A 21,961-nucleotide genomic window follows, 5' to 3' on the forward strand; every position below is an offset into this window, starting at 1 on the left:
AGTATATCATGGATGTGTTGAAAATTGTATGTGTTATGTGTAGATTTTGAATGACCATCTCAGGATAAATGCACCTGTGTAATCCCCATCCAGGTCAAGAGCATTTTCAGCCCCCAGCGGGCTCCTCCATCCTCTGCCCCACCTAAGCCAGTCTTCTGCCTTCTAATACTGTGCATTAGTTTTGGATGTTTTTGAAGCATGATATTACCAGAGACATTCCTGTCTATTTCTTGTATGTTTTGAGGGGACAGATCTATTGGGTGTATGCCCAGGATCAGAACTGGTCAAGGGGCTGAGTGACAGGGTCATAACTGTAACAGAACTGAACTGTGGCAGCAGGGTGAAGGCCACAGGGAAGAGCTGGGAAGCTGTGGCTGTGATTCAGAGCCCCGTGAGTGCAAGAACCATTACTAACTCTGACTGATTTTGATCTCCCCAGTGCCCCTCATAAGATTTCTTTGAAGCATTTCCAGAGAGGGCAGTTGTGGCGGAAATTAAGACAGTTACCATGACTTGGATGCCAGGCTGTCAGTGAACACGGGGGGTTACTTAAGTCCCTGCTGGAAGACCAAGGATGCCTGGAGCCACAGTGGGCAGGGCAAAGGGTCTGTGCAAGGAAGGTCAAGTCTGGAATCCTGATTTTGAAGGGCCCATGGGATGTCAGGATTCAGTCAGCAGTTGGGTAGGCAGGTGCAGTGCTCAGAAGACAGATCTGAGCCAGAGATGTCGAGCATCACCAGCACAGAGCACAATGTCTTCGTCAGAAAACCCTAACTCCAAGTGACTAGAGTCATTTAGGATTCCTATAAAGAAGGCTACAGATCAGACTGCTCTAGTACTTGTTAGTTCCCTGGATTAACAGTGTCAGCGAGGATCCAGGGTCCTACTGCTTTTCTGCTTTAGTCTTCCCTGTTAGTTGACTTTGTCCCATAATAGACCCCTGGTGGTTATATGGTGCCTGATGTGTCTAGATGTGACTTCTCAAGTCTCTGTGGCCATCATTGTGTCCCAGCCCACACCCACATGACTGATGCAAAGGCTCTCCTCCTGCCCTTCACCCCCTTAGGGCCGCTTGTTAATGTAGGGAGGATGGAGATGGCTGTGGGTGAGGTCATGTAGGGTGTGCAGTAGAAGGTGACTCAAGCCTTGGGAGGGAGAGGAAATGGCAGGGAAGGAGGATGAAGATGAAGCATGAAGGACTCAGGATTAATAGGTTAGGAGATCTACAGCCTTTGGTCTCCTGACCTCTGGGAGCCACCGTTGGCAGAAAGCAGACTTGGAATGGATGGGTCAGGAACCATGAGTGCCGCAGAGCAGTAAGTGGTTTGATGCCAGCCTAACCTTACCCTTGGCTCGGTTCTGTCTGTTCTGTAACAGGGAGTTTCTCAACTGTGGAGTTAGAGGACAGACCTCTTGAAAACGATGGACTATTTTCTTGAGCATCAGTTCCATAAGGCTATTACGTAACCCAAGGACGGTCCAGAGTTGAAAAGCCTGTGTCCATTTGGAAGAATCAAGAATTATTGTTAGACCTTGGTAAAATTTCTAGCTTTGCAGCCTGCCTATCTGGAGAAAGGAAATAAAATTCTTTAAATTAAATAATATTAAGAAAAAGAGGTCAGGAGGAGGAAGAGGAGCCCTCAATGGAGGTCAACATGGAATAAGCAGAGGTCAGTTTCGGACTGGGGGTATGTGGTTGTGAGTTCACAGGAGTTACATGGAGTCAGAGGAGTGCCTGTCACACAATTGGAGCTTAACACCAGCTGGTACTGGGGGTGGGGGAGGTCCATAGCTCAGAGAGCCAAGGAGTGAAGAATGGAGGTTAGAAGAGCCCAAGGAAAGGGCATTGCTATGGGGTGGGGAGGGACAGCAGCTAGCATAGCATCTGAGAGGGTGAGAACAAGACTCACTAAGTTCAGTGGTGCTGAGGAAGACAAGGGGAAGCTTCTGTGATGGGATGCAGAGAGAGGGGATTTATTTTTACACTTGAGTTGGTGGGGACTTGGTCTTGTGTGTCAGCAAAAATGAAGGTGCTTGAGAGCAGGCCGAGGTGGGAGGCCAGAGGAGGCTTGGGGTAGAGGATGCCAGCCTCAGGGGAGGCTGGAGCCCAGGGAGGGGTGCCTGTGCCAGGAACTGGGCTAGGGACTTCCGTCTCCATGCATGCTGTGGCACACTGGTGGGATAGCTGCACAGGGGCCAAATGCTTCTGGAAGCCTGAGAGCCACAGGAGGCCACTGACAGTGGGAGCACCTTCTTGCCTGGTGACATGGTTTTCTTCGGAACTTTCAGAGAAGGGTAGACTCATAGCTCCATCAGATCTGGGATTGGATTCTGAATTTCCCAGCTTTGCCAATGAGGTAAAAAGAAAGAGGGAACCGGCAGCCATGAGTGCTCTTCCTCTCTCTGAGGACATGAAGGACGCCTGACCCTTTCACTCCAGACCCTGTAAGATGTTTTGTTGGGCTGCTTTAGAGGACTCTCCTGGGCTCTACCCCCCTTCTCCTTCCCCCCACCATATCGTCAGTCTCAGGCAACAGGGCCCAGACCCCAGGGCTCCTATCTCCTAGCTAACACAGTAGGAGTGTTGTTTTAGGTCTAGAATTCTAAAACCAGGAGGAGCTCTTAGCGTAGGGATCACAGAAATCTATAGGGTACTGAGAGGTAAATTAAGTCAATAGAATCGGATGAGGTATTGAAAATTGATGGGGGTAGGGTGGGAATAAGCAATCTAATTGCATATAAACTGGTGGGAATAATTTTCACCTCAAAAAGAAGTTATTTTTGAGAGAGAGAGAGAGAGAGAGAGAGAGAGAGAGAGAGAGAGAACACAAGTGGGGCAGGGGCAGAGAGAGAGGGAGACACAGAATCCAAAGCAGGGTCCAGTGTCGCGACCGGCGTGACAATCACCGAGGTCAGGGTCCTGAGGGTAGGGGAATGCAAGAAAAAAGAGAGAAGAGAAAGTTTGGGAACAGGAGGGTCCCCTGGGCTGATGGCCCAAGTGACGGCTTTATTGTTGCTGTACACAATCTTTTATATCCAGACTCTTACGGGTCAGGCCATTCTGAGAATAAACAGGTTTCACATAATCACTGCCAACCAAAACATTTAGTTCTGTGTTTCTTGTGCATTTTTAGACAGGTCACAAGACCTTGTTGATAAGATTGCTAGCAAAACACAATTCCCATGTTTGTTTCTATCTGACTTGGGGTAGAAAAAGGGAGGTAGCATTACTGCCAACACCTGCAGACCACAGGCTTCAGGAATTAACTTTCTCAGCCTTGACAAGGCTTTCGTATGCCCTTGAAAGTGGGGGAATGGGAGGGGGAACCACCGGGTTGGCTTGAGTCAACAGGGAACGTTGCTCGACCCGGTCTCAGCCTGGCACCGGGGCCCGGCCCCCCACAGTCCAGGCTCTGAGCTGTCAGCACAGAGCCCGACGTGGGGCTCAAACTCATGAACTGTGAGATCATGACCTGAGTCGAAGTCAGATGCTCAACTGACTGAAAGACCCAGGTGCCCCCCTTTCATACTTTTTTTAATCTTTTACCTTTGATAGAGACCTGGATAGAGCTACATTCTGTCTGTTTTGACAAATCCAGTGTCCCCACATGATACTCTGGGTCACTGGGAAATCTATGTCACTCCTTTGTCCCAGATGTTCTCACCAGCTCTCCCATTCATGAGAAACCTCCCAGCTTTGAAACTGGTGACTCGTTCCTGTTGCTACAGACACATGGGGCACCCTGGGTATGTCGTGTTTGCAGGCTGGACCCCGCCAGTCAGGCTCGGACACAGTCTGGCCTCCAGTTTTCCTAGCTGCTAAAGTAACTTGCCACAACTTCTCTCAAGAAATTTCGAAGATGTGCCAATATGTGTGTTTGGATTGATCTTACTCTTTCCCCACCAGCATTGGCCTGTGTTTGTGGAGGTTAAAGACCTATTGACGTTGGTGCCACCCCTGGTGGGCCTGAAGGGGAACCTGGAAATGACGCTGGCATCACGACTCTCCACTGCTGTAAGTAGATATTTGAGCATCTGGGCTACCTGCCTCCCAGGGACGGACACATGGGCACCTCCCAGTTTCTCCTCATAGCCTTGTTAGACAGGTGGGTTTGCCTCTCTGAAAAGACAGGTGTTAAGAGGTTTTGTTCTGTCATGATGCTCCACCTGGTCGCTCCTCACAGCCTGCTATCCTGTTGTTCCACAGTGCAACTGGACTTCTGGTGAGGGCCAGGCTCAGCCCCGTGTGCCCTTGGTTTCTCCTGTAACCTGCTGTGTCCCGGAGCCTGGCTCCACACATTCACACAGAAGCTGTAATGAGCAATGCAGCCTTACTGAAGGGTTTTAGAGATGAAACAGGATTTTCGTCACCACATCATCCATATCTGTTAGAGGATTTTCTTTTCTATGATGGCTCTGAAATGCCCCGTCAGCAGAGGGGTCTTCTCAGGACTCCCTAACTCACTCTGTCCCTCAGGCTGTCACTCATTCTACCCCTCCTAGCTATCCTGAGAATTGCAGTTCTTTTCCTTCTATTATGCGGAATGCTCTTTCCCCTTCTGTGAAACCCATTTCACATTCAGGATGTGAACAAGGCTGATGGCAAGAGTAGGTATGTTGTAGTCAGGAAACTGAAACAAGAGTGATGTAATTGGAATAGTGAGGGAAAGAGGTGGGGCCTGCCTGGAGAGTGGGTGAAGGGTGGCTAGCTGGACAGTGGCCCCCAAAGAGCCACATCCTAATCTGTGGGACCTGTGCATAGTTCCTTATGTTGACAGGGTCTTTGCTGGTGGGATGAAGTGAAGGACCTTGACACAGGAGATGATCCTGGATTATCCACATGGGCCCAGTGTCATCACAAGGCTCTCTAGTAAGGGGGGGACAGGGATGTTTCAGAAGCAAAGGCCATGTGAGGGAAGTCAAGTCAGAGAAGATGCTATGCCACTGGGTTTGAAGTTGGAGGAATAGCCAGGAAATGTGGCTTTACCTGCTGGAGAAGATGAAGAAACAGATCCCTCCCTCAAGCTTTCTGAGGGAGTAAGGCCATGTAGACACCTTGATTTTTGCCCCATAAGATGCATTTCAGACTCCTGGCCTCCAGAAGGTAGGAAGTACAGAAGTGCATTTCTGTGTACACACTAGAAATAATCATTTACAAAATACAGTTGGAAAAGAGGTATCTTTCAAACAATTGATTTTATTTTTAATTTTATTTCTTTATTTATTTACAATAGAATGTGCTTTTAATAACACTACAAACCAGAGGAAATAAACAAGGCTGCATAGGTGATCTCATTTACACATTTCACAAAGCAATCATGTACAATAATGAATACCCTTACTCAAGAACGTCCATATTAATACAGAAAAAGAATTACCAGAGGTTACATAATATTTGTTTTCAAAACAGACAAGATGGCTTTCACTGGACTTCACTGTACCCCAGAGAGATACCCAAGATTCATGTTAGAATTTCAACACAAAGAAGAATTTGCAGGGAAAAAAAAAGATACTTACACAGACTCAGGAAGAAGAAACATGTTTTGAAAAGTTACTCTAGGTTGTAATAAGATTTTAAGAGTGATTTCAGCTGGAGTTGCCTCTTTAGTGAACAAACAGGGGCTCTGAGGCTCACTGTGTGATGGCACAGGAGGAGGAAAGAAGCTGGACACAGTAACAGAGATGAGAACCCAAGCACTCTGGCACCAACAAGTTCTATTACATATGCAGAAGGCACTGCTTAGAGAAACTAGGGTTTCCAAAACCAGACATATTTTGGAGTGGCTAGCAGTGAAGATGGTTGGACAGGTGGCTGTTTAATGAATTTTGAAGACAATAGAATTCACAGTGGGAAGCTTACAATAGAGCTGGCCTTCTATAGGAAATCTTTCAGGAACCCTTGTGTTCTCATTAAACATGTAGGAAAGACCAAGCCAACAGATCTGCAATTCACATGCAAGACAAAGCAAGCGTGATCTGGGCTAAATACACAGAAAGGAATCAGAGCCTTCTCAAGAAGGCAAGAGGAACATTTTTGTGCACCTGCTTCTTTTACTGTGCTGACTTAGGGCATGCCACAAGAGTTGAAAATAGTGATGGATGCAAAGTCAATTAACCTGGTCTGTCAGTTATAGGTAACTGCATAATATTAAAACATAATGATGAAGAATTATAGTTGAGGTTGCTAAAGGCTAAGGAAATTCTCCAATTCTTAACTTACAATAAGAGCATTTACAGTAAATTCAAACATACAACTTACAGCTGGTTTGTTGGCTTTCCAATTCGTTGCCCCAGTTTGTAAACAAGCTCTAATCACTTTGGTAGCCATCTGCACTCAGGGACACAAAGTATTCTGCAAATCACTAAAGTCCTATTTAAAATTTTCCTCCTTCCACCTAAATTTCCAGTGTGCTAAGTAATCTGCAGGACAGAAGGCAGAGAGGAATGAAGTGTGAGTCTGAACGTAATCCTGCAAGGCAGAGCTACCAAGCCAGCCTCCACCTAGACCAAAATAAGAGCACAGAAATATGAGGGAAAACATTTCCTGAAGCTCAATTCCAAAAGGTTAAGTTGCTCAAAACTCCCAGTTTGAGAGAGGAGCATGGTTTTAGCCTCAGGTCTCCCTTTCTGATCTATAAACATCATGAGGCCCCTCAGGAGTCACTGAAACAACATAGCATAGAAGCATCTATCAGAAGACTTAATGCTTTGTGGTGCACTTAGTTCACAGGATAATAGGAGCAGATGGAATTTCTTTATAATACATACATAAAAGCTTACTAAGTTCTCCTAAAGATTAAACACAAAATCTCCATGACTAACCATCACTCTCCTGCCAGAACAGAGCCAGAAATGTTGAGTATGCAAGTACTAATTACAATGATTTTAAGATTAGTCAGAAACAGTACCAGGTAACATCCCAAAGTGTACAAGCCAGTTAAACACATATAAAATTGGTACTAATCCAGTTAGAAATACAAAATGAAAATTATGGATGTTGCCTCAAATATCTGGGATTCCACAAATTTACAATCAGCCTATGTAACAAAGTAGACTCTAGTTTTAAGAAAACATTACCGTTCAATATCTATTTCAAAAATGATCTCAAGTCCCAATGATGTCAAAAGTCATTTATCTGGAAATTAGAATCATTTAAATGTTTGTACAAATTTGCAAATAACAAACCAAAAAATTAGAAAAGACCTGTACAAGGCTGGCCTTTAATCTGTTTTTCCCAAATGTGTTTGACAAGTCCATTAATTCAGCAGAATGATAATGGGCTATTGGTTCTCATGTAAATTGGGTGGCCTTGTGAACAGGCCCAAAGCTGTTCCATGGAGGCACAGGATGGAGAGCTTGGTTCTCTGTGGTTCATCTGGTCAGCAGAACACAGGTGGTACAAACAAAAGTTTAACTTATCAAAGACATGAGACCATCACAGTATTACAAAACTTTCCTTTGACCTAATGGATATTTAAAACAACAATGACAACAACAACAACAAAACACACATAGTTCTGTAGCTACTGCTTATGTAGAAAACTTGAAAGCACACCAGTATCTGCATGTCTTTTCTGCAGTTATATAGTGTAATGAGTTTGGCACTTCATTGTAATGAAATTTCCAATGACACAGTCCTTACCTACAGTGGCACATAACCTGCAAACATCAGGCAAACATCCTGTACAGGAAAAGTGTCTTCGCTGCCAAGTCTGACGAAAGGAAAAAAAAATTGCTTTTTTTTCCCTTTTTTTTTTTTTAATCAAGAAAAGGAAAATGAGGGGTGAAGGACATCTTTGGACTGCTTCTCTCCATTCCTGTTGTCAGACAATCTGAAGTCCTTTAAACTGTAGCCTGTTCACTAACTCACTCTTAGCCTGATACCCAGCTATGTGTCATTGTCTTAATGCTGTGTGGGAAGCTTTGGTTGGGCAACACATTGTCAGCATCAAAATCTAACATATCGCCATCCATGAGGTTGTTCCAAATGATGGACTCCATGTGAATCAACATGCCATCCAAGTCACTTGGGAGCCTACCCTGGTTGAGAAGGCCCATCCTGCCATGGTCATTGCAGCTGCTCACTGAGGAGTAGGCCCCCAGGGCTTTCATCTGCATGGTGTGCGACAGCAACACTTGTAAAGCTGTCTTCACTGGGGGCAGTTCATTCCTGAGGTGTGGAGCATGGTGCTGACCACATGGGGCAAGGCACCCCCATTAACTGCAGATGTTGGCTGGGTATGTCCGGGGTGGGTGTGGGAGCTGGGGTTCATCATTTTGTTATGAGATGCCTGACTACCATAGGTTGACATGACCAAATTAGGGCCCATTAACATATTCTGACCAAGGACCTGGCTGTTGGGTTGGATGATCCCAGGATCAACTACTGTCATAATGTTATGATGGGGAGGAGAGTAAGTAAGCAACTCCTTCAAGATTCCCGGTGCACAGTTACAATGATTCATACCTCCATAGCTCAATTTGCTGTCCTGAAGTGTTTACATAGGCATGTGGGGCAAAGGACTCCTGCTGGACTGGCCGTGTGTATATTTTTGGGAGTTGGGGCTGGGTGAATTCAGACTGGTGTTTGGTAGTACATATGAGTAGCATGATGTCTGCTGCATCCTGGTGCCAGGTAAAGACTGAGTTGAAACAGTTAATGTCATTGGTGATGAGACAAGGTTGAGATTATCCAAAAGGTTTTCCATATTTTCAGGATTACTTATCTCAGACAGACTGGATGGAGCAGAAGCCATCTTTGCAGCAGATAGTGGGTACACCATAGAATGCACATCCCCATCTCTAAGATCATTCTGTTCGGTCATAATGGGATAAAGTCTCCTACTAATAGTACTAGCATTTGAGCTAGTTGGAGGGTGAAATGCATGCCACTTATCAAAGCCATCACTGCTGTGAGAGCCAGGGCTCACATGCCATTTATAAAACTGAGATCCTGGGCTGTCCCAGGCACTCTCCTGACCAGACTGTAGAGACACTTTTTCTCTTAACAGCTCAGCCCTGGCTCTTAGCAAATTTACTGTTGTCCAGGGACGCAGCTCTTCTCTAGGGGGATTTTCCACTCCTACCTCCCTCTGGATTGAGCATCCACCAAGAACTTTTTCTGGTTCCTTAATTCTGCCCATGAATGGACTTGCTGTGTAGGGCCAGATTAAAGCAAATTGAATTCTTTCAGCCCGCCGAGCTGTTGCTGTCACTCTTACCCTTGAAGTATGGCACATACTTGACCATCTCCTCTTAGATCTGCGACAGCATGAGCTGCTTCCACCCTGAGCTCTTGATGGACTTGGTGATGAGATGGGCATAGGACAGGTTGCCTGATGCATTCCTGAGGGATGAGCTCCTCTTTTGTGGCGACCCTGTGAGGGGCCCGGTGGCGGCTGGAGGCATGGGCAGGTGCCAAGACAGCGGACTTGTGCAAGCAGCCAGCCTCTGGGCCCTGCAAGTCCCTGCACCAAACCCTGGTGGTGGCCCCAGCTGGACCCAGGCCTGAGCTGGAAGTTCCTGCTCTTGTCCAACAGGCTCAGGTTGCTCAGGAAGCTTGTGTTGACAGCAGCCGCTGAGGGCAGGCAGGGCTGGAGTGGCAGAGGTGGGCTGGCCTAATGCCAGCCTAGGCGGTGGCCAGGTACACAAGCATGGCAGGGCCACCGGTCCTAGTCCTGGTGGATCTCCAGAACCCAAGGCGGGGCGCTTCAGCCATGGTGAGCCCACCCCTCCCCCAGCCGCGGGAGAGCCAACCAGGAGGGGGCACTAAGAGCTGGTCCGAGATTTGGAGGGGCTACATTGGTGCCTTGAGCCCACGAATACAGGAGGAAGGTGTGACGGAGTGGAAGCACGAGCCCCAAAGTTGGCTTCTGACTTCACGGATCCATCAAGCTCTAGGCTCTTTCAGGTTCGCTGCTCAGGCTGGATGGCAGGCCAGAGTCCCCAGGTCAGGACAGGGTCTGTGGACTGAAGACAGACTGACGGTCCCTCGCTCTGCTGGGGGCCAGACCGCAGCACTGCTGTCTGTTTAATATGGCGGTGGCCGCTGCAGCAACTCTATGTTTACATTTTTTTTATGTTTATTTATTCTTGAAGGAAAGAGAGACAGAGCCTGAGTGGGGGAGGGGCAGGAAGGGAGGGAGACACAGAATCCAAAGCAGGCTCCAGGTCAGCACAGAGCCCCATGCGGGGCTCGAACTCAGGAGCTGTGAGATTATGACCTGAGCTGAAGCTGAATATTTAAGTGACTGAGGCACTCAGGTGCCCCAACATGGTCCTTTTTAAATAATTTTTAATTGTGATAAATGCACATAAAAGAAGACTTACAAATTAACCATTTCTGAGTGTCTAGTTCAGTATATTATTAAGTATATTCACATTAAGTATAGTCACATTGTTTTTTTAAGGAAATCATATAAATTTTTTCACCAAAAATCTAATTTCCTTTGACAGACATAAATTGTTTATTAAACAACCATTAATCAAGAGTACTATTATACTAATTAAGAGAGAATGGCATAATATTGAGCAGAGTTCTTTGAGAACAGGTCCTGATTGGAAATATATGGTAAAATTTTTTTAACTTTATTTTTTATTTTTTAAAATTTATATCCAAATTAGTTAGCATATAGTGAAGCAATGATTTCAGGAGTAGATTCCTTAATGCCCCTTACCCATTTAGCCCATCCCCCCTCCCACAACCCCTCAATCAACCCTCAGTTTGTTCTCCATATTTATGAGTCTCTTCTGTTTTGTCCCCCTCCCTGTTTTTTATTATTTTTGTTTCCCTTCCCTTATGTTCATCTGTTTTGTCACTTGAAGTCCTCATATGAGTGAAGTCATATGATTTTTGTCTTTCTCTAATTTCACTTAGCATAATACCTTCCAGTTCCATCCACGTAGTTGCAAATGACAAGATTTCATTCTTTCTGGTTTCTGAGTAATACTCCATTGTATATATATACCACATCTTCTTTATCCATTCATCCATCGATGGACATTTGGGCTCTTTCCATACTTTAGTTTTTGGTAATAGTGCTGCTATAAACATGGGGGTGTATGTGTCCCTTCGAAACAGCACACCTATATCCCTTGGATAAATGCCTAGTAGTGCAATTGCTGGGTCGTAGGATAGTTCTATTTTTAGTTTTTTGAGGAACCTCCATACTATTTTCCAGAGTGGCTGCACCAGCTTGCATTGCCACCAACAATGCAAAAGAGATCCTCTTTCTCTGCATCCTTGCCAACACCTGTTGTTGCCTGAGTTGTTAATGTTAGCTATTCTGACAGGTGTCAGGTGGTATCTCATTGTGGTTTTGGTTTGGATTTCCCTGATGATGAGTGATGTGGAGCATTTTTTCATGTGTCGGTTGGCCCTCTGGAGGTCTTCCTTGGAGAAGTGTCTATTCATGTCTTTTGCCCATTTCTTCACTGGATTATTTGTTTTGTGGGTGTTGAGTTTGATAAGTTCTTTGTAGATTTTGGATACTAACCTTTTATCTGATATGTCATTTGCAAACATCATCTCCCATTCTGTCGGTTGCCGTTTAGTTTTGCTGATTGTTTCCTTTGCTGTGCAGAAGCTTTTTATTTTGGTGAGGTCCCAGTAGTTCATTTTTGCTTTTGTTTCCCTTGCCTCTGGAGACATGTTGAGTAAGAAGTTGCTGCAGGCAAGATGAAAGAGATTTTTGCCTGCTTTCTCCTGGAGGATTTTGGTGGCTTCCTGTCTTACATTGAGGTCTTTCATCCATTTTCAGTTTATTTTTGTGTACAGTGTAAGAAAGTGGTCCAGGTTCATTCTTCTGCATGTCGCTATCCATCTTTCTGAGCAGTACTTGCTGAAGAGACTGTCTTTATTCCATTGGATATTCTTTCCTGCTTTGTCAAAGATTAGTTGGCCATATGTTTGTGGGTCCATTTCTGGGTTCTCTATTCTGTTCCATTGATCTGAGTGTCTGTTCTTGTGCCAGTACCATACTTTCTTGATAAGTACAGCTTTGTAATACACTTGAAGCTGGGGATTTTGATGCTTCCAGCTTTGGTTTTCTTTTGAAAGATTGCTTTGGCTATTTGGGGTCATTTCTGGCTTCATACAAACTTTAGGAATTTTTTTTCTAGCTCTGTGAAGAATGCTGGTGTTATTTTGATAGGCATTGGATTGAATATGTAGATTGCTTTGTGTGGTATTGACATTTTTTTTTACATTTATTTATTTTTGAGAGACAGAGTGAGACAAAGTGAAAGCGGGGGAGGAGCAGAGAGAGAGGGAGACAGAGGATCAGAAGCAGGCTCCAGGCTCTGAGCTGTCAGCACAGAGCCTGATGCGGGGCTCGAGCCCACAGACTGTGAGATCATGACCTGAGCTGAAGTCAGACATTCAACCGACTGAGCCACCCAGGTGCCCTGGTATTGACATTTTAACAATATTTGTTGTTCCAAACTATGAGCGTGGAATATTTTTCTTTTTTTTTTTTTTTTGTATTTTCTTCAGTTTCTTTCATAACCTTTCTAAAGTTTACAGTGTATAGGTTTTTCACTTCTTTGGTTAGGTTTATACCTTGGTATTTTATAGTTTTTGGTACAAGTGTAAATGGAATCAATTCCTTGATTCCTCTTTCTGTTGTTTCATTATTGGCATATAGGAATGCAACTGATTTCTGTGGTTTGATTTTATATCCTGCAACTTTGCTGAATTCATGGATCAGTTCTAGCAGTTTTTTGGTGGAATCTTTTGTGTCTTCCATATAGAGTATCATGTCATCTGTGAAGATTGAAAGTTTGCATCCTCCTTGCTGATTTGGTGTCTGTTATTCCTTTGTGTTGTCTGATTGCTGAGGCTAATACATCTAACACTATGTTGAATAGCAGTGGCAGGAGTGGACATCCCTGAGGTGTTCCTGACTCTAGGGGGAACAGTCTCAGTTTTTCTTCATCTAGGATGATATTAGCAGTGGGTTTTTTTGTATATGGCTTTTATGATCTTGAGGTATGATCCCTCTGTCCCTTCTTTCTTGAGGGTTTTCATCAAGAAAGAATGATGTATTTTGCCAAATGCTTTCTCTGTATCTATCGAGAGGATCATGTGGTTCTTTTCCTTTCTTTTATTAATTTGATGTATCACATTGATTGAGTTGCAGATATTGAACCAGCCCTGCATCCCCAGTATAAATCCCACTTGATTGTGGTGAATAATTGTTTTAATGTATTTTTGGACCCAGTTGGCTAGTATCTTGTTGAGAATTTTTGCATCCATGTTCATGAGGGATATGGTCTATACTTCTCCTTTTTAGTGAGGTGTTTTTCTGGTTTTGGAATTAAAAAATACCATTTGATTTTGATGGAAGCAGTAGTAATGTACCTCTTTCATTTCTGATTTTGAGTCCTCTCTTTTTTCTAATCAATGCAGTTATAGATTTGTGAATTTTATTCATCTTTTCAAAGAACCAACTCATGGTTTCATTAATCTTCTCGTTTGTTTTTCCATTCTGTATCTGTGATCTAGTCATTATTATTTCCTCGCTCCTACTAGCTTTGCGGTTAGTTTGTTCTTCTCTTTCACATTAAAAAAATTTTTTTTAATCTTTATTTATTTTTGAAAGATAGAGTGAGATCAGGGGAGGAACAGAGAGAGAGGGAGACACAGAATCTGAAGCAGGCTCCAGGCTCCAAGCTGTCAGCACAAAGCCCAATGTGAGGCTCGAACTCACAAACCATGAGATCATGATGTGAGCTGAAGTCAGCTGCTTAGCCACCTGAGCCACCCAGGTGCCCCTTCTCTTTCACATTTATTAAGTTGTCATTTTTGGTGGTTGACTGAGATTATTATTTTTTTTAATTTAAGACTGTTTACAGCTAGAAATATCCAGCTTAGTACTGTGTTAAGTGTATCTCTTAAGTTTTGGTATGTTGTGTTTCCATTTTAATTATCTGAATATATTTCCTATTTCTGTTGTGATTTCTTATTTGATCCATTGGTTGTGAAGAGTAATTTTTTTTTGATCTTCATGTATTTGCTGATTTTCCAGTTGTCATGCTATTGATTTCTAGTTTCATTCTAATATGACTGGAAAAGATATTTTATATGATTTCAGTGTTTAAAAATTTATTGAAACCTGTTTTGTGGGGTAACATATGGTTCATCTAGGAGAATGTTTCAAGGCTACTTAAGAAAAATTTGCGTTCTATTTTTGGGTGGAGTGTTCTATCTATGCCTGTTTGGTCCAGTCATTACATATTGTTAGTCATATACTCTATTTCCTTATTTTTCTTCTGCCTGGTTGTTCTGTCCATTATTGAAAGTCTTCAACTATCATAGTAGAGCTGTCCATTTCTCCTTTCATGTCTGTCAGTGTTTGCATTTGTTTAAGAGCTCTGATATTTGGTGCATTTATAATTGTTGTATCTTCTTGATGATTTGACCCCTTTACCATCAAATAATATCCTTGTTTGTTTCTTACAACAGTTTTAAATGGAAAGTCTATTTTGTCTGCTAATAATATAGCAACTCCTGCTCTCTGGGTTGCTCTTTGCATGAGATATTTCCATCCTTTCATTTTCAACCTAGGCATCTCCCAAATCTGAAGGGAGTGTTTTGTAGAAAGCATGTATTTGGGCCCATTTTTTTTTCTTAATTCTGCCAGTCTATGTCTTCTGATTGGGGAGTTTAACCTATTTATAATGAAGTAATTACAGATAGGTAAGGACTTATTATTGCCATTTTTAAAATTGGTTTTCTGTATGTCTTACAGCTTTATTTTTGTCCCTTATTTCTTTCCTTAATGTCTTTCTGTATGATTAGGTGATTTTTTATAGCAATACATTTTGATTCTCTTGTCGTTTTGTTTTTTTGTTTGTTTGTATTCTGTAGTTATTTTCTTTGTGATTACCATAGTGATGACATGTAGCATCCTAAAATTACAACAATGTATTTTAAACTGATAATAGTTAAGTTCAATCACATAAAAAAGTCTACTCCTTTATACCTCTGCCCTCTTCTACCCCTTGATTTTATGTTACTGATGTCACAAAATATCTATTTTTATTAGAGTATCCATTAGCATAGTTTCATTATTTTTATGCTTTTGCTTTTTAAATTATATAAAAGAATAAAAAATGGAGTTACAAAGCACAATTAAAATAATACAGGTTTTTATATTTATCTAAATATTTACCTGTACTGGATAACTTTATATATCCATATAGCTTTGAGTTCCTGTCTTGAGTGTCCTTTCATTTTAACTTGAAGGGCTCATTTTAGCATGTCTAAAGTCCTGTCATTTTAACTTGAAGGACTTCTTCTAGGGCAGGTCTAGTGGTATTGAACTCTCCCTCAGCTTTTATTCATTTAGGAATGCTCTCATTTCTCTCTCTCTCTCTCTCTCTCTCTCTCTCTCTGTTGTTGTTTTTTTGTTTGTTTTGTTTTTTGTGGGGTTTTTTTTGCAGTACAGTTCTGCTGTATATAGAACTTTTGGTGAATTTTATTTTTTCTTCCAGTAAAAAATATATTTAAATATATTATCCCACTACCTTCTGACCTGCATGGTTTCCCCTGAGAAATCTGATCTTACTGAAGATCCTGTATTTGTAAGGAGTCTTTTCTCTTGTATCTTTCAAGATTATCTCTTTGACTCTGACTTTCAGTGGTTTGGTTATAATGTTTCTTGGTGTGGGCCTCTTTGAGTTTGTCCTCCTTGGGTTTGTTGACCTTTTTGTATTTGGATATGCATGGATTTCCTCAAATTTGGGGAAATTTGGCCATTATTTATTCAAATAAGCTCTCTGCCCCTTTTTGTCTCTCTTCCCTTTCTGGGAAACACATGAGATGGATGGATGGGTGGATGGATGGATGGATGGATGGATCTGATTGATGGTGCCCTATAAGTCCTGTAGGCTCTCTGTTCACTTTCCTTCATTTTTTTTGTTGTTGTTGTTTCTGAGACTTGATAATTTCAAATGACATTATCTTCAAATTCACTGATTCATTCTTCTTCCTGTTTGAGTCTGCTATTGAACCCCTCTAGTGAATTTTTCAATTCAGTGATTATATTTTCCAGCTGCATATTTTTCTTGGTTCCTTTGTAAAAGTTTCTCTTTGTAGATATTCTCATTTTGTTATCATCATTTCCCTAGATCTCTATCCATGCCCTCCTTTAGTTCTTTGAACATATGTAAGACAGTTATTTTAAAGTCTTTATTAAATAAGAGAGTGAGAAAAGTGGGGCTCACCCAAAGTGGGGTTTGTGCTCACCCAAAGAGGGCTCAAGCTCATCTACTATGAGATCATGACCTGAGCTGAAGTCAGATGCCTATCCAACTGAGCTACCCAGGCACTCCCTGCCTTCTCATCTTTTGTCAAAAAATTGGCATTTGAGAAAATAGCTACCTCTCCCAGTCTTTGCAGACTTGCTCATGAAAGGGAGGACCTTCACTAGTCAGTCTGGTGTGAAGGCTTAAAGTCTTTTCAGGCTTTTTGTGGGCATGTGTCTTCCCTGGGCCTGTATATGTACTTTTTTTTCCATTCCAATTCACCACACATGGCTGCTATTAAATGTTTTAATTACCTTGGGCACTTGGGTGGCTCAGTCGGGTGAGCATCCAACTTTGGCTCAGGTCATGATCTCACGGTTAGTGAGTTTGAGCCCTGTGTCAGTCTCTGTGCTGACAGGTCAGAGCCTGGAGCTGGCTTTGCATTCTGTGTCTCCCTCTCTGTCCCTATCCAGCTTGTTCTCTCTCTCCCTCTCAAAGTAAATAAACATTGAAATTTTTCTTTAAAAACCTTTTAATTACCCTAAAAAACTCAACATTGCTTCTCCTTGGGGACTTACATGCTTTATTGTACTTTTCCGTCTATAGTCTATGCATGGGCCTGCAATACCCTGCAGCTGTACTGTATCCAGCACCCCGGATACAGGGTTTCAGCAGCCTGGAAACTGATATCCAAACTATGCCACCTTTTCCTTTGATCTCCAAGTCCGGCAAAATGGAAACTACACCCTCAGGTATCCTCCAGGAAGGCCAGGATGTTGCAAACTGGTCCACTGTTTTCCTTCTATCCTGAGGAAGGCACCATGCACTGCACTACTCTGTACCAAGGAGGAAGTGGTGCAAGGATAAGCAAAGACACTGTTGGATTTTCTACTGTTCTAAGTGTGGGTTTTTCTTGGTGAGTGGTCACTTGATTTTGCAAATCCTTGGCTGGTTTCTAGAGCTCTCACAAAGCTGTTTTGGTCAGTCTCTTGTTTTACTTGATATTTGCATGGGGGGAATGAGGCCTGGAGCTTCCTAGCCTTCCATCTTGCTGATACCATTCTCCCTCACTTTTCTTTTAAATTTGTTTTTTTTTTTGTTTTACTTTAGTGTGTCTTCTAGTAATCAGATAGGATTTGTTGGAAGTGAACTTTTTGGACATTTGCAGTATGACAATATTTTATCTTCACAATTGGATGCCAACCTGGAAGGGTAGAGAATGCATGGTTCACAATTATTTTCCATCAGTACTGAGGCATATTTTCAGGGTCTTCTTGTGTACAGTGTGGCTGATGGAAGCCTCATAACTTTTAAAAATAAAATTTTATTTTTAAGTAATGTCTATACCCATTGGGGGACTCAAACGCACAACTCTCATGTCAAGAGTTACATGCTCTACTGACTGAGCCAGCCATGCCCCCCTGGAAGCCCCATTAGTTTTAGAATCTAATTTCTTTTAGATTATTTGTTCACCTTTCTATCTGGAATTTTTGGTATATTTCTCTTTATCAGCTATGTTCATCATGTCTCTGGCAAGGGCCTTTTCTCATTACCTTACATATATCTTAGATTTTTCTATCTAAAGGGTTATGCCTGTCTTCAGTTCTATGGAAACCTTGTTGCTGCTGTTACTTATAATATTTTGGTATTCATTCTTTCTGTCACCCCACCCCCTACCCCCTACTATTACTATTGGGTGCACAATGCAACTTCTGAATCTACCTTCTGAGTTCCTTAACTTTCTTTTCACATTTCTTGTATTTGTGTCTGGTCTGGGGGAATACTTCTGCTTGATGTTTTATTTCACTAAATCACTTTCCATCTCTCTGACCATTGTGTTATTGAGGTCATCTAATGAAGAGCTTTTGTTTGTTTCTGTCTTTTTTTTTTTAATCCTCTCTTTTAAATTCAGAGATCACGTTTGTACTTTCTAGAATTTAAAATTGTCTTTTCACTTACGGGAGCACCATTCTCCCACATCTGTTAATTTGCTTGCCCTAGAATCTTATTCAGTTTCCTGTTTTGACTGTTTCCTTAGATTTTTGTGCTTCCATTGGTTGAGTCTGATGAATCTCTTTCATGATTGTGACCTTCCTTTCATGAACAGTGATTTTTGGTTGGTTGAGCATCATTTTATTTTAGCTTTCCTCTTACTCTGAATCTCTGAATGCTGTCCTTTAGAGGAAGATACTTGTAGTGATTGGGGGGGGGGGGGGGTAAGTCAAAATAGGTTACCTTGAAGTATGTGCCAGTAACTGGGCTTATGAGTCTAGAGACTCTTTGTCCATCTTATCATGGCCACTCTGGGCACTGCTTTGCCTTTTTAACCCCAACACACACACACACACACACACACACACACACACACACACTACTTCTGCTTACAGCCCAATGGCCAGGTGTCTCATTGTTGGCAGACAAGGGAAGAGGCCAACTGTTCTGGATGTTCCTGCTCTGCTCTCTGGGCCAAAGCCCTTTCAGTTGTCCCAGGCTCCCTTCTGCTCCCATCATCCCCAGGGCTACCTCTGCTTTGTGCAGTAGACCTTTTGGTTATGGGTCCTTCCTCCAACCTAATTCCTGCTTTACATTATTTAGGGATGCCCTCTTAAGCTGTGTTAAACTATAGATGCCTCTTTTTATTTTCCACAACTTGTGTCCATTTTAAAAATCATTTCCAACCCTATGATCCTGTGTTTGACTCAGAAATATGAATATGGACTCATGTTTGTTTTAATATGTATGCAGATAGGTACAACAATAGACATGGGTATATGTACATACATGGGTTAGGATCAATCCATACATACATTTCCTAGCTCTCCCACTAACAGAACCTAGAAGCAGTACCATCCCAGTGGCACCTAGCACATCTGCCATCTAGGTCTTGATTTCTGATACCATTCTTCAATAAAAGAAGCCAACATTCTTGGGAAAATGGCTCATCTTAGAACTGGGACAGAGAAAATACAAGATGTACCTGGAGTATCAGATAGTGCCAGAAAGTAAGGAAGTACTAAACAGCATGTGGGTGCATGTCAGAAAGACAACCTTAATGAGCTCCCAAATGGCCACAGTGGGAGCAGTGTTAGTGACAAAATAAATATAATAGTATTATGACCTCAAGAATAAATACCCATGAGTCCAATCATACCATGTAAATAAATGATTTAAGAGGGGGAGAAGGGACCTCTGTATCTCAGAGAAAATTTTATGTGCAAAGAATGAAGGAGTATAAAATCACCATTAGAAGAATACCATACTGATCATTGCACAGGCAAAATCCACTAATGAATTAGTAGGTGGCACTTGAAGGAGAAATAGGGTCTTTGCTTGGCCCCAAACTATGTCCTCAAATCTTTGATACATTGTTCTCTAGGAGGTGAAGCTGGATTCCCTTGCCTTGAATATGGAATGGGCCTAATGACTCACTAGTAAATAACAGAGTATTGGAAGGGAAACACAGTAAGTTTATAGTGGAGAATCCTGGCAGACACCACCTGAACCAAGGACCAAGGTTAAGGCCACATCTCATCAGCCATGTTGGTATGACAGCTCTCCAGATACCATGTGAAGAGAAAAGCACTATACCTCTATAGCCTGATTTCCCTCAAAACCCAATAATCTCAGTGTAATCATGAGGAAACACCAGACAAACCCATTTGAGAGACATTGTACAAAATATCTAATCAAGTACTCTTCAAGAGTGTCAAGGTCATGAAAGACAATGAAAGGTGAGGAACTGCCACATATTGAAAGAAACCAAGGAGACATGATGACTAGCTACATGGGCAGCCTGAATTGACACCCTGGGACAGAAATAGGACACTAGTGAAGAAACTGGAGGCATCTGAATATGTTCTGTCATTTAGTTAATAGGGTTGTACTAGCCTTAATGTCTCAGTTGATAATTGTCCTGTGGTTATATAAGGTGTTAAAATCAGGAGAAGCTGAGTGAAGGGTATACAGGAAAGTATATTAACTTTGGAACTCCTTTGAAATCTAAAATTAATTCAAAATAAAAAGATTGTCTTTCCCTATCCTTCAGTTTGGTTAGGAAGGATAGTAAAACATTCAGTCCTCCATCTTAATCCAGTAAGTCTTTTTTTTGTTATTGGAAAATAATTGGTATATTTGTTATTGGGAAAAAATATACAAAATAATGACAGATTGGGTTTTTTTATTATTGTGAATAAGCTAAGTGTCCTTATGAAGATAAAACTCAGTGGATAAGTCAGGATCCTGGCAGGAGAGAGGTGGCACATACAGATGGGAGCTGAGCAGGGTTTAATGAAGAGTTGACCACACTATGGGCAGGGTTATGGGAAACTGCAAAAGGGCAGTGAATCACCCTAAGACTGGCAATAAGAGGAAGTGATGATCAGTCTAAGCTGAAAGGGGCAAGAGGATGGGTAGAGGTAGGGATGATTCTCAGAACCAGGGAGAGCTGTAGGAAAGGGCCATCTGGCTGGTGCTGCAGGTCTGTGTGGAGGAGCGCAGCCACTGGGGCAGTGGGAAGGGCACAGAGATGCTTATACCCCACCCTCACTCTTGCTGTCCCTCCAGTGACTTTCCGTGACTCCCCACTGACCAAAACCAACCAGAAGCAACAGGGCAATGGAGCTTGTATATGCATCTATATGGGTCAGCCTTCCAGGTACAATCCAGACCCAGAGAGGTGCCTGGAGGAATGTCATCTTCATGGTCTGAATCCGTTAAAGCAACCTGTTATGATGTAGCCAATAAGAAAGATTTAGAAAATCTAGAACTGATATAGGACCCCATAGGATTTCACATAGCAATTTATACTTGTAAGACATTAAAAGACATTTTAAAATGTTCAAGTCTGTGTGATCCAAATGAACATTTGGGAAGGGCCTCCCCAAACCTCTCCCACTGAGATGAATCTAGGTCAGTCTCCATAATAGATGTCCCAAATTCCCACTGATTTTCTCTTTACATTCTTAGCAAAAAGCCACTGAGCCTGTGCTTGGACTGGCTTTGTCTCTCCAGCTCTTACCTGGACATCGCTGGGGCCACCATTCCAGGGTAAAGCAGTATCCATCTACCTTGATGGAGACCTGCTCCCAAGTGCCCCCTCCCTATGGGTTATCCTGCTAGTCTGGTTCTGCCCTGCTTCCTTCCCTACCTTTTGCTGCCTTGGTCTGTTCCCCACTGGAAAATGGGCCATCCATTCCACATGCTCTTAAATCCTATTTCCTTACCATCCCACCCCTTCTCACAGCTTCTTTCCCTCAGGTCTTCCTCCTTCCTTATTTGTATGAGTTCTGCAAGCTCCCCAGCCCTCCAGTCCTCATGCTGCACCTCTTGGCATCACTCCCTTTCCGGTTCAGCCATTGAGGAAGGAATGCCCTTCTGATTAATACCCAGGGGTCAATGGGCCGGTAACTCCCCCTTATCTGATGAGTACAGGGTTAGAGTTGGTGGATTGATAGGACACAGTAAATGCGCTGGTTGAGTCCAGCAAGCACCCAGCATAGCATGGAGCAGAGAAGGGAAATGAGCCTGTTGGCCTTGCATGTTTGGTGTGTGGCAAGCTGTGTAGCTGTGTTCTGTTCCACCTTAGTCCCTTGTCCCGGTGGGTACTCCCAAGATGCATATTAATCTACCTGTGTGAAGTAAAAGTCACCTGGCTCCATGGCGTGTGCTACACCTGAGGTTTCCATCATGCTGAAAAGAAAATGCCTCCCCTTAT

At 42.7% G+C, this 21,961-nt stretch overlaps 1 protein-coding gene and 1 pseudogene across 1 annotated transcript in view; one reads left to right on the forward strand and one right to left on the reverse strand.

Moving 5' to 3' along the window:
* Window positions 1–21,961, forward strand: part of LOC122478460 (solute carrier family 41 member 3-like) — a 42,700-nt gene that overhangs the window by 19,812 nt on the left and 927 nt on the right. The window contains exon 2 of the mRNA XM_043572057.1: window positions 3,908–4,015. Within this exon, the coding sequence (XP_043427992.1) occupies window positions 3,908–4,015 (108 nt within the window). The remainder of the gene's footprint in view (window positions 1–3,907; window positions 4,016–21,961) is intronic.
* Window positions 7,838–21,273, reverse strand: LOC122478459 (annotated as a pseudogene).

The sequence above is a fragment of the Prionailurus bengalensis genome, unplaced genomic scaffold, assembly GCF_016509475.1.
Source record: "Prionailurus bengalensis isolate Pbe53 unplaced genomic scaffold, Fcat_Pben_1.1_paternal_pri Un_scaffold_67, whole genome shotgun sequence".
NCBI classification, from domain to species: Eukaryota; Metazoa; Chordata; class Mammalia; order Carnivora; family Felidae; genus Prionailurus; species Prionailurus bengalensis.